Source organism: Astyanax mexicanus, chromosome 17 (assembly GCF_023375975.1).
Source record: "Astyanax mexicanus isolate ESR-SI-001 chromosome 17, AstMex3_surface, whole genome shotgun sequence".
Lineage (NCBI taxonomy): Eukaryota > Metazoa > Chordata > Actinopteri > Characiformes > Acestrorhamphidae > Astyanax > Astyanax mexicanus.
Genome location: NC_064424.1, coordinates 40710627 through 40726386, shown reverse-complemented (window position 1 = coordinate 40726386; position 15760 = coordinate 40710627). Strand labels below are relative to the sequence as shown.

General features: G+C 35.2%; 2 protein-coding genes across 2 annotated transcripts in view; both read left to right on the top strand.

Moving 5' to 3' along the window:
- Nucleotides 1–15760, top strand: part of mamdc4 (MAM domain containing 4) — a 173389-nt gene that overhangs the window by 54040 nt on the left and 103589 nt on the right. The gene's annotated exons all lie outside the window — the stretch shown is intronic.
- Nucleotides 1315–12093, top strand: LOC103025378 (glutamine synthetase-like). The gene is made up of 6 exons (XM_022676508.2): nucleotides 1315–1516; nucleotides 3529–3690; nucleotides 5356–5502; nucleotides 6516–6643; nucleotides 9786–9985; nucleotides 11571–12093. The coding sequence occupies exons 1-6, from the start codon at nucleotides 1345–1347 to the stop codon at nucleotides 11905–11907; spliced, it is 1146 nt and encodes a 381-aa protein (XP_022532229.2). The 5' UTR covers nucleotides 1315–1344; the 3' UTR covers nucleotides 11908–12093.

The window sequence follows — 15760 nt, the reverse complement described above, 5'->3', positions numbered from 1 at the left end:
AGCTTTGTCCCTTTACCCTAATTTAAGTACAAATACACACAGAAATAAATAAGAATTAGATAAAAAAAATTATAATATTTTAGTTTTTACACAAAAACTTAGTATCTTTATTTTTGCTATTTTGCATTTTTTTTACATAATGTAAACCTGAAAGTTTACTTTACATTTTTCATAGCATATTAAGATGCTTTTCCCTCTTTTCCTTTGAAGATGCCTTTTTGGAGTATAAGTATTTGCATGACAGTGACAACTGAGGGACTATCTAAAATAAATGTATTTGTCTCTTATAATGTTTGAAGGTACATTCTTTACCAGTAGACTGATTAATTATTTTTAAAAAGACATTCAGATAAGAAGATGTTGCATTGTAAATGATTAATATTATGATTTAGTGGTGTTTTACCATAAATTATACCTGTACTGACTACTTCACTCTATATTCTATAATTAACCTGGAGTAGGTGTTTCCTTTCAGTCACATGGGGCATTTAAAAGTAGCATTCAGCATCTCAAACCGGTCGTTACTAATTGATTGGAGCAGCACCAACAATAAAGAGGGGGAACAGCCGAGTCTTCCATAGCTCATCATCTCTGAGTAGGTAAGTGTGTTCTTTATAGTGCTCTAATGCTCTGATAGTATAATGGCGTGTATGTATAATGTATATTTTAGAATATTCTACTTACTCTTGAAAGAACAGATATTTTTTAACCCTTGTGTGGTGTTCATATTTTTGTTACTCATTTACGTTGTTACTTGTATTTAATTCAGCAAAATTAAGCAATTTTACATTAAAATGCTTTACACATGCTCGCTTCACCTAAATTGCAAGCAATATAAACAGCTCACATGGTTAATATTTGCCCTTTACCTTTCTTATGTTACATTTCTTTAAAAAAGTGCTTGTTTTTTTTATTAGTTTTTTAATAAAATGTAAAAGAAAATGAATTAAACTCAAGATATGAGTAGAACATTTGTTTAGTTTCAAATTTACAAATGAAGTAATGTTTAATAGCCCTTGGCCAAACATACTGTATGTAATATAAATGTGTGTGTGTGTGTGGGGGGGGGTGTACACTGTGTGTTTATCGAAAATGTGTTTTGATATATGTTTTTCACAAAACAATGAGCCAATGCCAATGAGTTTGAGTTAGAAAAAGTATTTTTTTAGTATCATTTGATGAAAAATGAAAATGGGTCCCAGACCCGAACACCACACAAGAGTTAAGTTCAACAGACAAGCCACAAGAACAAATTGAAGGTACTGTCTTCAATGACTCTTTTTCCTGCTCATTAACTGTTGGTTTTACAGATTCCGGTCCACTGCTGTCCTCTCAGGCTCTGTCATGACATCCTCCATATCTGCCAGCTCTCAGCTGAGTAAGACCCTCCGCTCCCACTACTTCAGTCTTCCTCAGGGTGGGCAGTGTCAGGTCACCTACATCTGGATTGATGGATCTGGGGAGGGTATGCGCAGTAAGACTCGGACCCTGGACTGTGAACCCAGTGGAATAGAGGGTATTAAATTTAAATTTAATTTTAAATTTTATTATTCACAAAAAAACAAGTACACGTTCAAAATGTGAAACTAATATACTATATAGATGTATTACACACAGAGTGACCTATTTATTTATTTTGTTGTTGTTGTTGATGATTATGGCTTACAGCCAATGAAAACCTAAAAGCCAGTGTCTCAGAAAATTAGAATACTCTATAAGATCAATTGGTATTTTTGGCAGTGTGGGCAGTGTGCCAAGTCCTGCTGGAAAATGAAATCTGAATCTCCATAAAAGGTTTTAGCAAAACACTACACTGACTTTGGCCTTATATTACACAGTGGACCAACACCAGCAAATGACATGTTTCTCTAAACCATCACAGATCAGATTTTTAAATCAAGCGATCAGAGTCTGGAGGAAGAGTGGAGAGACACACAGTCCAAACTGCTCGAGGTCTAATGTGAAGTTTCTATAATCAGTGATGGTTTGGAGAGACATGTCATCTGCTGGTGTTGATCCACTGTGTTTTATTATCAAGTCTAAAGTCAGTGCAGTTTTGTTTTCCCACAAAATCTTACAGCACTTCATGCTTCCCTCTGCTGATATTCTTTCTAGAGATGCTGATTTCATTTTCCAGCAGGACTTGGCACACTGCCTACACTGCTAATAGTACCAAATGGTCTATTATATTCAAATTTCCTGAAAACCTTTTGTGGGTTTTCATTGGCTGTAAGCCATATTAATAAGCCAACAATACAATAAATAAACAATTAGAATATATCACACTGTGTGTAACACATTGTTAAAATATATGAGTTTCGAATTTTGAACTGAATTACTGAAATAAAGTAACTTTTCAATGCTATTACATTTTTTTGAGATGCACTAGTATAGACATGAGTTCCATCTTTTCAGACAACTTTTATTATTGCCCACTGTATTTAAATGAGTTAGTAACTTTGTTTATAAACAGTGGTCATATTTTATTTATTTTCTATATATTTAAATGCTACATGTCTCAATATTCTTAATAATTAAAAGTTCACTGTATTTGGGGTAACTGAAGGGTGTAACTGCATTATTATGCTATTGTATCATCAATATATCAGTTGCATGAAAAGATCTTAAAAAAAACTATTGTTTATCGCAATATATTCTGGAACAATATATCATCCAATAAATAAACACATATTGTGACATCTGAAATACTGTAAATGGGTAACTTTTTTTACTTTAACTTCACTACATTGTAGTGCACTAAAATGTAATATAACCTTACTTTTTACTGCACTACTTCAGGCAAAACCTAAAAAAAAGTAAGTCCTTACTTTTTTGCTTATGTGTGTCTGAAAATATAAAATATCAAACCTGAAAAAGCATGAAGCAAATGCATCAATTAGGAAAGAGCATGCACTTATATTAAATATATATCACTTAAATATTATCTCATATTCCTTTATTCATTAAACAACCAAAGGGAAGATAGTTCTGGTTGACAAGAATACACACTGATGTAATTTAGGGGTTGGAGTTTATGCTCTTTATGCAAATGATTGATGCCCGAAACCAATAGGGAGCATGCACTTTTCTATTATTGTACTAAGAAATGTTATGTTGACTTCTATTTATCTCTGTTTTAACTGTTGAGTTTGGGTAATATTCGTTTAAATTATGAAGTTAATTCTACTCAAATAAAATGAGTGCAAAATGTTACCTCAATTTATTTTCTATAAGCTTTAGAATTGCTTTTTCAAGTGTTGCAGATTAACAACTCATAGAAATCTATTCTATGATAAGTGTTTATATACCCAAGGCAAAATAGCTCAATAGGCAGTACTAGTATATCAAAATTCTACGTTCAGTTGCTTAATTATTTTTTGTAAATTACACAATTAAGTTTTGTGTTTTGTCTGAAGGTCTAAAAGGAAAGAGTAATATTTTACATTGTGTATCTCTACTTTAACTCAGATACATGTTCCTGATACCCCCTGTTTCCTCTTGCAACGTGTTGGTGTGTGTTTGTGATAGATATCCCAGAGTGGATCTTCGATGGTTCCAGCACAGGCCAGGCCACGGGGGAAAACTGTGACATGTTCCTGATCCCAGTGAAAATGTTCAGGGACCCTTTCATTCTGGACCCCAACAAACTGGTGCTGTGTGAAGTGCTCAAGTATGACCGCCAACCTACTGGTATGATTGTTTACTTCTACATCTGGTGTTGATCCTATGTTTTAACAGGCAAAGGTATAATAGAAAGCAGTGATTTATTGGAGTCATCAGTCTATTTAACCCTTGTGTGGTGTTCATATTTTTGTTACTCGTTTACTTTGTTACTTGTATTTAATTCAGCAAAATGAAGCAATTTTACATTAAAGTGCTTTACACATGCTTGCTTCACCTAAATTGCAAGCAATATAAACAGCTTACATGGTTAATATTTGCCCTTTACCTTTCTTATGTTACATTTCTTTCAAAAAGTGCTACTCTCTTTTTTTTTATTAGTTTTGTAATTAATTAGAAAATTAATTTAATCAAGATATGAGTAGAAAATTTGGTTAGTTTCAAATTTACAGTGTGTGTTTATCGAAAATGTGTTTTGATATATGGTTTTCACAAAAAATGAGCCAATGCCAATGAGTTTGAGTTAGAAAAAATATTTTTTAGTATAATTTGATGAAAAATGAAAACGGGTCCCACAGACCCGAACACCACACAAGGGTTAAACACATCAGTATATGTTTTATATTTTAGATTCTTCAAAGTAGCACCTCCTGCTTAGATTACAGCTTTGAACATCTTAACTGGATTTTCTCAGTCAGCTTTATGAGGTAGAGTCACCTGGAATTCAGGCTTTCAGTTAACAGCTGTGCTGAACTCATCAAGAGTTTATAGCTTGAATTTCTTGTCTCTTAATATGTTTGAGAGCATCAGTTGTAAAGTAGTGAAGAGGTAGAGTTACAGGTATACAGTGAATAGCTCTATTTGAGTAATGTTCTAATCCATTTAATAAAAAGAACTACTCAACTAAACTTTTAACAAACTTTTGGCAATGATAAAAAAAAAAAAAAAAAATACATATATTTAAACTGTATGGTAACCACTATGACATACCTATATAAAAAGCATATAAAAGGCAAGACAGACTTCTTTTTACTGGCTAAACTTTCAAATGAACAAAATAGGTTGTCACAGTTGTGTTATCTTGTCATATTAAGTAAAAATATATAAATAAACAAATACAAGAACAAAAGAGTGTCCTGTTAATGTTCATACTCTCATTACATAATTAGCATTCCACCTTAAAAATTCCACCTTAACACAGTTTGCACAAATCAGTGAGTAAAAAAACATTAATAGTGTTTTTACTTTAACTGAATGTAAACAGTGTTTAATAAAGAAATTCACTGACTGAATTAAACACTTAAATGTTGAAATTGGAACATATACCACAGCCTTTAAATCCAAAATAATTAGTTTTTTTTTATTCATAGAAAAACACAATTATTTGGAAAAAAAATGGGATGTGCTGGATGGAGAAGAGCTGCTTTGTGCAGTGGTCAGACTCTACCATCATCAAATCTGCTGCAAGATCTTGGTAAAACATTAATGTAACACTGGATTGAATAATAAATCTTGTGACATTGCAGAAGCTTATTGAAACAATACCACAGCGAATGCACCGTGCTGCAATCAGAGATAAAGACGGTCTAATTAAATATTAGATTGTGTCTTTTTTTTGTGGCCACTTTTTTTTGGCCAGGCAGTGTAATTTTCTTTTGCTAATTTTCTGAACAGTCCAATATTTTTGTCTCATTGAATATATGTGTACTCTGATTAATTCTTATTTTTTGGCAGAGACTAATCATCGGCACCACTGTAAGAAGATCATGGAGAAGGTGAAGGAGTATAATCCCTGGTTTGGGATGGAGCAGGAGTACACGCTGCTGGGAGCAGACGAACATCCTTACGCCTGGCCATCAAAGGGTTTCCCTAAACCTCAGGGTGAGAGAAAGAACATACACATCACTAGTGTTAGTGTAGCATACTATTGATCTTGGTAGGAAAATACAATGCAACAATTATATAGAAATAATTGTGTAAAAAATTGTGTTTCGAAAATAAATAAATAGGTATTACACAGATTTTTGTGACCGTAGAGGGCGCTTTTTTTTTTACTAATTCGCTCTTAATTAATTAATAAGTTAATTATTTTTTTTTAGCATAATAATCAAAACAATATTCTGTGATTAACTGTGATTAGTTACACTTGTTCTTCTTAAGACGCTAGTTTTTATAGTGGATATTTAAATGCAAATAAAAAAAAACTAATGTAAGAAATTTAAAGGCGAAATTTAAAATTGAATTGTGTTATATTAGTGGTGTCATTTTTTTTATTTTATAAAAAAAAAATCCCATTTTTTTTTCTCTAATTTACATGGCCAATTACCCACTAACTAACTCATTAGGACTCCCCCTATCACTAGTGATGCCCCAGCATCAGTAGGGTGAAGACTAGAACATGCATCCTTCGATACATGTGAAGGCAGCCACCACCTCTATTTGAACTGCTGCTGATGCAGCATTGCCGAGTAGCATCACAGTGCTAACGCTTGGAGGAAAGCACAGCGACTCGGTTCGGATACATCAGCTCACAGACACCTTGTGCTGAGTGATATCACCCTTTGGAGTGATGTGGGGAGAGAGCACCATCTACCCACCCAGAGAGAGCAGGGGCAATTGTGCTCTCACAGGGCTCCGGTAGCCGATGTCAAGCTACATAAACAGGATTCAAACAAGCGATCTCCTGACCATAGTGGCAGCGCTTAGCCTGCTGGGCCACTTGGAGCCCCTTATATTAGTGGTGTTAATTAAAATACTAGTATACACTTTGTTTACTTTATGTTTGAGAGAAAAACAGCATGGGCAGCTAAAAGCATCTACCTGAAAAGAATAATATTAAAAAGTAAATAAGTATCCTAATTTCTGTGTTTTGCTCTTTTTCTCTGTGACCTCAGGACCGTACTACTGTAGCGTGGGTGCCGATCGAGCTTTTGGTCGAGACATTGTGGAATGCCATTATAAAGCCTGTATGTACGCAGGAGTCAAAATCAGCGGGTCTAATGCAGAGGTCATGCCCTCTCAGGTAAACTCTTACTGATCTCTCACTAGTTTATATGTGACAAACAGAAATGTGGATAAATAATTTGCATAATACATGAATGCATGAATGAAGTTACACTTATATAGCACCTTTCTAGAAACCTAAGGATGCTTTACAATGACGTTTATACTCAGATATACTCGTTTATACTTAGCAGTAGCCAATAGCGCACAGCATACTCTCAACCAGAAACCACCGTCCACCTGGAGGACTGCATTGGCCACTACAACATTTTACCCAGGACAGAGTGCCAATCCATATCTGGGCACAAGGTCATACATACATTTACACTCACACACACACTCATACAAACTTACATATACATACTACACTTTACATATATACACTAGTGTATACAATTTAGAGCATTCAGTTTTTCAGGGTGATTTTAGAGTATCCAATTTACCTAATCTCCATGTTTTTGGATGGTGGGAGGAAACCAGTGTCCCAGATGGAAACCCACGCAGACCCATGGAGCACATGGAAACTCCAAAGATATAGATTATAGTTATAAAGTCTTTTAATGGCATGTTAGACCATTGCAACAAAATATTAGTTGGATACCCTGCCATGAGAGGCAATACATGTGGATGCAGGATGTCCAGCACATGTCTCTGAGCTGTTAGTGTCCTTCATGTCACTACTGGGGGTGAATGATTGTTGTATGCGATGCTCCCCAGGTCATCACACCAGCAGTTGTGTTGGACATTGTGTTGCTTCACAGCAAAGGCAGGGTTGAAGCTTTTACGTCTTTATCCTCAAACCCATTCATACTCAGCTCCCAAATTAGGGTCGCAGCGGTAACCGGTTTCACGGTATACCATGGTATTAAAATGCACGGTTATCATACCGTGTGTGTTTGCTTATTACCGGTAAAACGCAAGCCAGCGGAGAAACTCACCCGCGCATGCGCAACTCTGCTCCGCTTCAGCTACTCAGCACACAGCGGTGAGAACAGCAGAAAGTGCATCAGACTAAACAAATCTCCGTCCGCCTAAAAAAAGGCTAAACTAAAATCAGCAGTGTGGGACTATTTCGGAGACCCGCCGAACGCACCCGAGGATGGTTATCCGATTTGTAATCAATGTGGCCGTAAAGTCACAGCTAAAGATGGACATACGTCAAACCTGTTCTCCCATCTCCGAGAACACCACCCCGCTGTGCAGCGCAAAGTATGTGTTTAGTTTATAATTTTAATCTGAACCTAAATAAAACCTCTTTGTAGTCGTGCACAACGCATGCGGTAAGAGTTATCCGAAGTTTGGGCACGCAGGGACAGGCGTGAAGTGCGTGCTGCGATGGATTCACGTGTCCGTGTAAAGGTCCTGGCCGGACTGGATGTGAAAGACGCCATTCATTTACATGCGTTCATTTTCAAATTCTGACGTGTCTGTTTTTCATATGTTAAAACCAGACTCGGTGTGAACGCCTTAAAATAGAAATCTCTATTGTGAGGATCATGTCAGAAATAAATCCCCTCTTTCTGCAGTATCTGGTTATATACCAACTTGGCATTAAAACGGACGTTTACAACAGTTGTTGATCAGACACTGACCCAGGCTCAGTTTATCAGATATTAAATAATTTAAACTTAAATAATTGTACTGAATATTTTAAATACAGGATCTTTACTTCTTAGAGGACATGTAATGTATTTAACGTGTGTGTGTGTATGTGTGTATATATATATTATATATACATATATATATATATATATATATGTATATATAATATATATATACACACATACACACACACACACGTTACATACATTACATATATATATATATATATATATATACACTCTTAATGCCCTTAAGAGTAGTGGAAAAACCTGGTTTCCTTCACCTGATGGTGTACAGCTTATTTTTTTAAAGGAGACATTAAAATTATAATTGTTCCAGGTTTCTACAATAAATAGTTACTTGAACAAAAAAACTTTGTTGTAATTTCTTTAAGGGTCAGTTTAATAATATATGTAACAAACTGTGATACCGTGATACCGCGGTATTTTCTTAGACGGTTATCATACCGTGAAAATCTCATACCGTTGCAACCCTATCCCAAATAGAACCTGGATTTGTCACTAAAGACATTGTGGTTCCTGACTATAGCAGTCCTGGTTTATGGTTTATGACCAGAGGTGTCGAGTAACAAAGTACAAATACTTTGTTACCTTACTTAATTATTTTTCAGACGCCTATTACTTGTACTTCTTACATTTTTACATAATTATCTGAACTTTCTACTCCTTTTGATTTCGACTTCTCATCAATCAATAAAACCCCTATCCAGATACATCTCTCCATTCAGATAGAGTGAATCTGAATGTGATTGGATGAAAACTATAAACACATACCTTTCTATGTGTTTCTATTGGTTTATACTTTGATCCATCACACCTGCACACGTCTACAAATATATATACACACATGCACATATATACATATATATATATATATATATATATATATATATATATATATATATATATATATATATATATATATATATAAAACACCTTTAGGCCTTCTGCATGTCAGGTTTCTTATTATTTGTTGTCAAACAGTGTGTTCTAAGCTACAGCTGTTTTCAATTTAATTCAATTTATCCATCATGGAACAAATATATCTGTGCTCTTCATGGATAGTCTTTGATGGTTTGTTACTTAGCAACCACAAATAATAAACTATTGTTTTTAAAAGAAAAGCTTATTGTGATCTTTTTTAATAAAACAATAATAAAACTGCAATTATTGTACTATACATAACACACACACTATATACCTATACAATGGTGGAAAAATCAGATCACCAACAGTTATTTTATATTATAAATTATAAATATTACAGTCATGGTTTTGGCTCCTAGAGAAGCCTGGGTGTCTGTGTGTAAACTCAGTATGCAGCTGAAATGCTCCTCAGGCTTTCTGCACATTCATCTCTATTCTGACACTGTTACAGCGTGTGGCACATTGGGTACTGTATAAAACAGTCTGGATGCAGAGCACGCTCCGAGAGGTGCAGTCACACACATCACTGATCACATATCTCCATGCTCTGCATGCTGAAAGCTCCCAGTGCACTGAATGCCAGGTAAAGGGTCTCTCTGTGTCTCTGTGCAGTGGGAGTTCCAGGTGGGCCCGTGTGAAGGGACTGAGATTGGTGATCAGCTGTGGATGGCACGTTTCCTGCTGCACAGGGTGTGTGAGGACTTCGGTGTGATTGCCACACTGGACCCCAAACCCATGAGCGGGAACTGGAACGGAGCAGGCTGCCATACCAACTTCAGCACTGATGCCACCAGAGCCGAGGGGGGACTGGAGTGAGTACTAATGAGGCTTTTAAACACAATGACAAATTCAATGAATTTAATTAATATGACATAAATGTGACATAATGGTAAAAACTCCAAAAATGGGCCAGACAAAATTAGCTAAGTAAAGTTAAGTAAAGCTAAGCTAACTAAACAAAGCTGTAATAAATAAGACAATGTAATCTACACAGATTTCTCTACTTAAAACTACTGAATTTATTATACCCGAATTTCTCCAGCACTAAGGCTGGAGCATTAGCATCAGCAGCTAACCGCTAGCGAGCAATGCTAATGCTGCTTCAGCAGACTTAGCCAGTGTTAGGAGCAGGCTACAGGCCAATAATATTCACCTCTGAACAGAGAATGAGCTAGCGGGGTTAGCGGGCATTGTTAATGCTGCTCCAGCAATGTTAGCAGGGGTTAGGAGCAGGCTACACGCCGATAGTACTCACCTCTGAATAGGGAAATAGTGCTTAGCGGCTAATGCTAATGCTAATGTTGCTCCAGCCAGAGTGCTGGAGAACTAAACTGAAACTCCTGTAAAACTCTGTACTTTAGCAGAGTGGCTTTACTGCTTCTTACAACCTGACTGGTAAAATTCATACATAAAGGATTATAAATACACCGGATTATAAACTGACGCTGATTATTTTTGGGGGAAAATTAACAGATTTAAAGTGTGCCCTATAGTGCGAAAAATACGGTAAATAAGCTTTTAAGGTTTTAAGCATGTAATACTCGCATAAACTCATTTGTGACAGGTAAAGTGTGAGAAATATAAAAATTACACCTGAAACCAGATAAACAAAAATGTTTATTTGACTCAATCTTTGCATTGTGTGTCTGTGTGTGTCACACTTTACATGGAAAACAGAAAGAGATGAGAACCAACATTATGAAAAAATATAAAAAATCTCAAGGTTACAAGTCCATCTCCAGAGATCTTGATGTTCCTTTATCCACGGTGTGCAACATATGTCCTGCAGGCTCAGGGTGCATCAGTGTCAGCATGAACCAGAACAAATCTGTCGATATTTAAATTAAATAAAACGCTATAGCTGGAGACCCAGTAGGACCCTGTTGCTGACACTGAGACATAAAAACCTAGACTGCAGTTTGCCAAAATGTACATTATTAAAGTCTAAATCTGTCTAGGAAAACATCTTGTGGACAGATGAGATAAAGATAGAGCTTTTTGGTAAAGCACATCATTCTACTGTTAACCAAAACAGTATGAGGCCTACAAAGAAAAGAACACAGGTACCTACAATCAAACATGGAGGAGGTTCAAATATATCTTGAGGTTGTTTTGATGCTTTGACCTAGTGCAAGCCATCATGAATTCTGAAGATTATAGAATTTTGGGATTCAGTGTGATTAAGATTATCATTTACTGTATAAGGAGTAAAGGGAAGCATGTTGTCCACATTCAAGTTTAATTAAAGTTGACATATTCAGGTTTTCAAAAATTAAAATATAGTCACAGAGACCAGTGGGTAGCATGTCTCTATGTTACTATGGTGCTGTTACGGATGCTGATTTATTTATTTTTTTTTGTCTTCTTTCTTCTCCCACCAATTCCTCCCTATGTCAGGCACATCGAGAAGGCCATAGATAAACTCCGCCCACAACATGCTGAGCACATACGAGTTTATGACCCTCATGGCGGTGAGGACAACAAGCGGAGACTCACAGGCCTCCATGAGACCTCCCCGATCCACGAGTTTTCAGCGGCGGTAGCTAACCGAGGAGTCAGCATCCGCATCCCCCGCCATGTGGCCCAGGACAAGCGCGGCTATTTAGAGGACCGCCGCCCGGCTGCCAACTGTGACCCATATGCTGTGACTGCTGCCATCATCCGTACCTGCCTGTTGGAGGGGGAGGAGGAGGGGGATATTCTGAGTGATTTAGAGATTAATGAACTGGAGTAATAATAATTCAGTTTAACATGATATACCTATAAAACACAGCAGTTTTTATATTAGGTGCTACTTTTGTGGTCTGTGAGGTTTTCTCCTGCAGTGCTCATTAATTCCTTATTGTACTATATTAAATGTATCACTGTAGTATTTATTGTTATATCTATGAATGATTAATTTAATAAAACAAGCTTCTTGGCTGTGTTTCTTTTAATCATCGTGTGGACGTAAATTTTCTATCATGTTTTGTTTCACATTTAATCAGTTTAGACTAGCTGTTCTTCAGAACATATATTTTCACACACTAAAGCTAGCAGATTGAGGGTTTCTTTTACCTATACTAAAAATCTAATTTAGAGCCCTATTTAAATATGTTATGCATTTATTTTAATATATATGCAAGGGTAATGTTAAACACACGTTTCTACTGCAATGGACATGATGACAAAATGCCAATACAAATAATGGTTTGGATTAGATTAGACTTGTTTTTGAGGGCATTATGCACTCTAAGCCTAGATAAAATAAATGTACTTAAATAATTAGAAATGAATTGTAGGTTATTTTTTTAAGTAAAGTTTAAGTAAGAAAACTTGAGTTTATTAGTCTTAAACTGCCACAGGGACCAGACACATGACAGAAACAACCAGATACCAAACACACAGTTTATTAATTTAGGGGTTAGGATTACATGAGTAGTGTGGGACTGGCAGGGTCAATAATAAACAGTATATGGCAACAAATATAGACAACATACCAGAGCGTAGTCAGGCAAAATAGGGTCATAGACAGAATATCCAGAAGATAAAAGGCAAAGGCAAAAGAGTAGTGGAAAATAAAAAAATAGGTCGGAAACAAACAAAAGAAAGGGTTGTTGGAAATAATAACACGTTGGTAACAATAATATAATTAAACGTGTTGTAGAATATCTGGCTAACTAGATTCAATGATCAGCAGGGAACAGAGCAAACTGAGGGGTATTTATACTAGACAGGACTGGTGAAAACAATCAGTAACTGGGAGATTGGGAATGCCAAAGAGTCACATGATCAGGGTCAGAGTCAGTGAGCACATGCTGAGAATCGGAGTCTTTGAGTAGTTCAGAGTCCAGAGCCGGCAGACGGACAGCAGCAGGACTGACAAAAACTTTGTCCTTATGCCTGAATTGGAAGTTAAATTAATCTTTACATTTTAGTTTGTTTGTTTTGGTTTATTAATTGCTTTGCACAATAATTCTACCTCAGACTTTTTAGATTGTGATTTATGGTCAGGTAAATAAAAAAGAGTGTAGATGTGCAAATGTATTTAGCATTCTATCGGATTGAATTTATGTAAAACAATGATTTAAAACATTCAACAAGTAAGAAAAAGTCAGTTATTGTTGATTCAACTCAAAGATTACAGTAAGAATGTACATGTGGCCATTAATGTTCACTTAACTCAAAATAGTTGAGTAATCTTTGGAAACATGCAATTTAACATAAAACAGACTTAATTTAATTGAGCTTAGCCTATTTGTGGGTTTGCAGTGCAGACAGAAAACATCATTCTTACATCACACATTCCCCTCCATCACTAGAATATAATTTAGATCTGAAAGGGGTAATACTTCAGCTACTTCAGGTGAGAGGCCTATTAGGTAAATGGCCACAGTATATTATTATGTATTTATTTATAACATAATGTAAAAATATTACAATAGATATCAGATACTGTTTGATTGCACTAAATTTAAGCTTCAGAAAACAGCTCTTTATCACAGAAGACCTATCTTAAAACCATGGTGCTCATGCAATTATTATACAAACCACCAGGGTGCAGCAAATGCAAGCACTCTGTTAAAATGTGTAAAAATGTGTAAAAAAAAAAAAAAAAAAAAAGGAGGAAATAACTAAATAATAATAATTTTAAAAAGCTTAAAAAGAAGTCTATGGTAAACAGTCTATGATAAATATTTCCATATATCATGGCCACCACAAACCAACTAGCCAGTTTTATAGACTGGGACTATACCTGGTCTTGATCTACACTGAGGTGCCAAAAGTCATGGGCCAAACTGGAGAGCTAAAACTGGAGAGTTAAAATTTCAGATTTAAAAGCAAAGAGATGATTTTCACTCTTAATGTGTAATTTTAACTCCTTCAGATTTAAATGGTCTTCAATGACGGAGTTAAATATTTCAGTGTTAACCCAAATAAACCCAATAAACACTGCCCAACTCCACAGAGTTATAATTAAGGTTTGCTCAATTAAACTCTTTATTTGCATAAAGGCCATGTCCTCCCCAATTCAAACACATTAAGAGGACAAGAAATTCAGGTAATTAACTCTTGATGAGTTCAGCACAGCTGTTAACTGAAAGCCTGAATTCCAGGTGACTCTACCTCATAAATCTGACTGAGAAAATCCAGCAGAGATGTGCAAAACTGTCTAATCTAAGCAAGAGGTGCTACTTTGAGTTTGAAGAATCTAAAATATTAAACATGTTCTGGCTTGTTTAACACTTTTTTGTTTACGTAATAATGCCATATGTTTGTCTTCATAGTTTGGATAATTTTACCTTTTTTTTATTAAATTACAATGCAGAACATTTTAAAATAGTGAAAAAAAAAAAACACTAAATGTAAGGAGTGTGCCAATTTTCGAATGGTACTGTAAGTTGCCAAAACATTAAAATTACAATTTAGAATTACTTTTGCTAGTAATTACTAGTTAATAAAACATACAAAAAACAGTTTTAAGTACACTTAAACAGTAGACATTAATTAAACTTTATTTGAAAATAACAGTTATATTTACTTAACATTTTCAGACCAAGTTCTAACTAATAAAATCAACTTATCACATTTTACAGTGTACATTTTCAGGTGGCATAATTACAAAATGTAGGAAATGACCACCACCATGCTACACCAATAAGAATCCAGAGGCAACTACATAATTACATTATAAGAACATAAGAATATCATTCTCTTTTTTCTCAAAGACTCAGAGATGATGAGTGATGTTATATCAGTGACATCATAGCTAACTCCACACCCCTGATTCTGATACTGAGGCCTCCTGAGCATCTGACTGAAGAATCAGGTGGATCTGATTAGAACTGTAATGAAACTGAAGTGATGCTACTATTGGAGAATCACCAGTCTGTGTCTGTGTCTGTGTACAGCGGCACATTTCTGTCACTCTACAGTCAGAAGTATTGATTATTGGCAACACTGTAGCAGTCACAGTCAAATAAACTTAAGTCAGGTTTATTTCTAGAGCAAAATCTTTAGTGAAAAGCTGTTAAATAACAGGTAATTTCTGTATTCTACTTATACAAATTATTTTGTAAAATAACAAATAGTGCTGGACGATATGGCCAAAATTTATATCACGATATATTTCTTAAATTTCGGTCGATACGATATAATTTCAATATCGATATAAATACTTTGAAGGCCTCCGAAAAAAAACTGCTAAGAATCCCTGCAATTCCTGCAGCTTGCACTGCAAATTTAAATTATTATATAACTGTGTATTTGCACATTTTTTTATCTATCTATCTATCTATCTATCTATCTATCTATCTATCTATCTATCTATCTATCTATCTATCTATCTATCTATCTATCTATCTATCTATCTATCTATCTATCTATCTATCTAATGGAAATCTGTACCTACTAGTGTCTGCAAATTTAATTTAAATCTTTGAAACCTCCTTTCACAAAAACTATAATACTTTAGAAATAAAAGCAGTCAAAATAAATCAATGCTCAATTTCTTTTGCATTTAGCAAAAATAATAACATGACATCCCTGTCAAACATAAGCCTATATAACTATTACCAATAGAAATAACTTTAAATTACAAGAGGCAG

Excerpts from the sequence above, each read along its gene's own strand:
- LOC103025378 (XM_022676508.2), top strand. The coding sequence starts at position 1,345 with ATGACATCCTCCATATCTGCCAGCTCTCAGCTGAGTAAGACCCTCCGC. Across the intron at positions 1,517-3,528 it reads TGAACCCAGTGGAATAGAGG|ATATCCCAGAGTGGATCTTC; the intron begins GTATTAAATTTA and ends TGTTTGTGATAG. Across the intron at positions 9,986-11,570 it reads AGAGCCGAGGGGGGACTGGA|GCACATCGAGAAGGCCATAG; the intron begins GTGAGTACTAAT and ends TCCCTATGTCAG.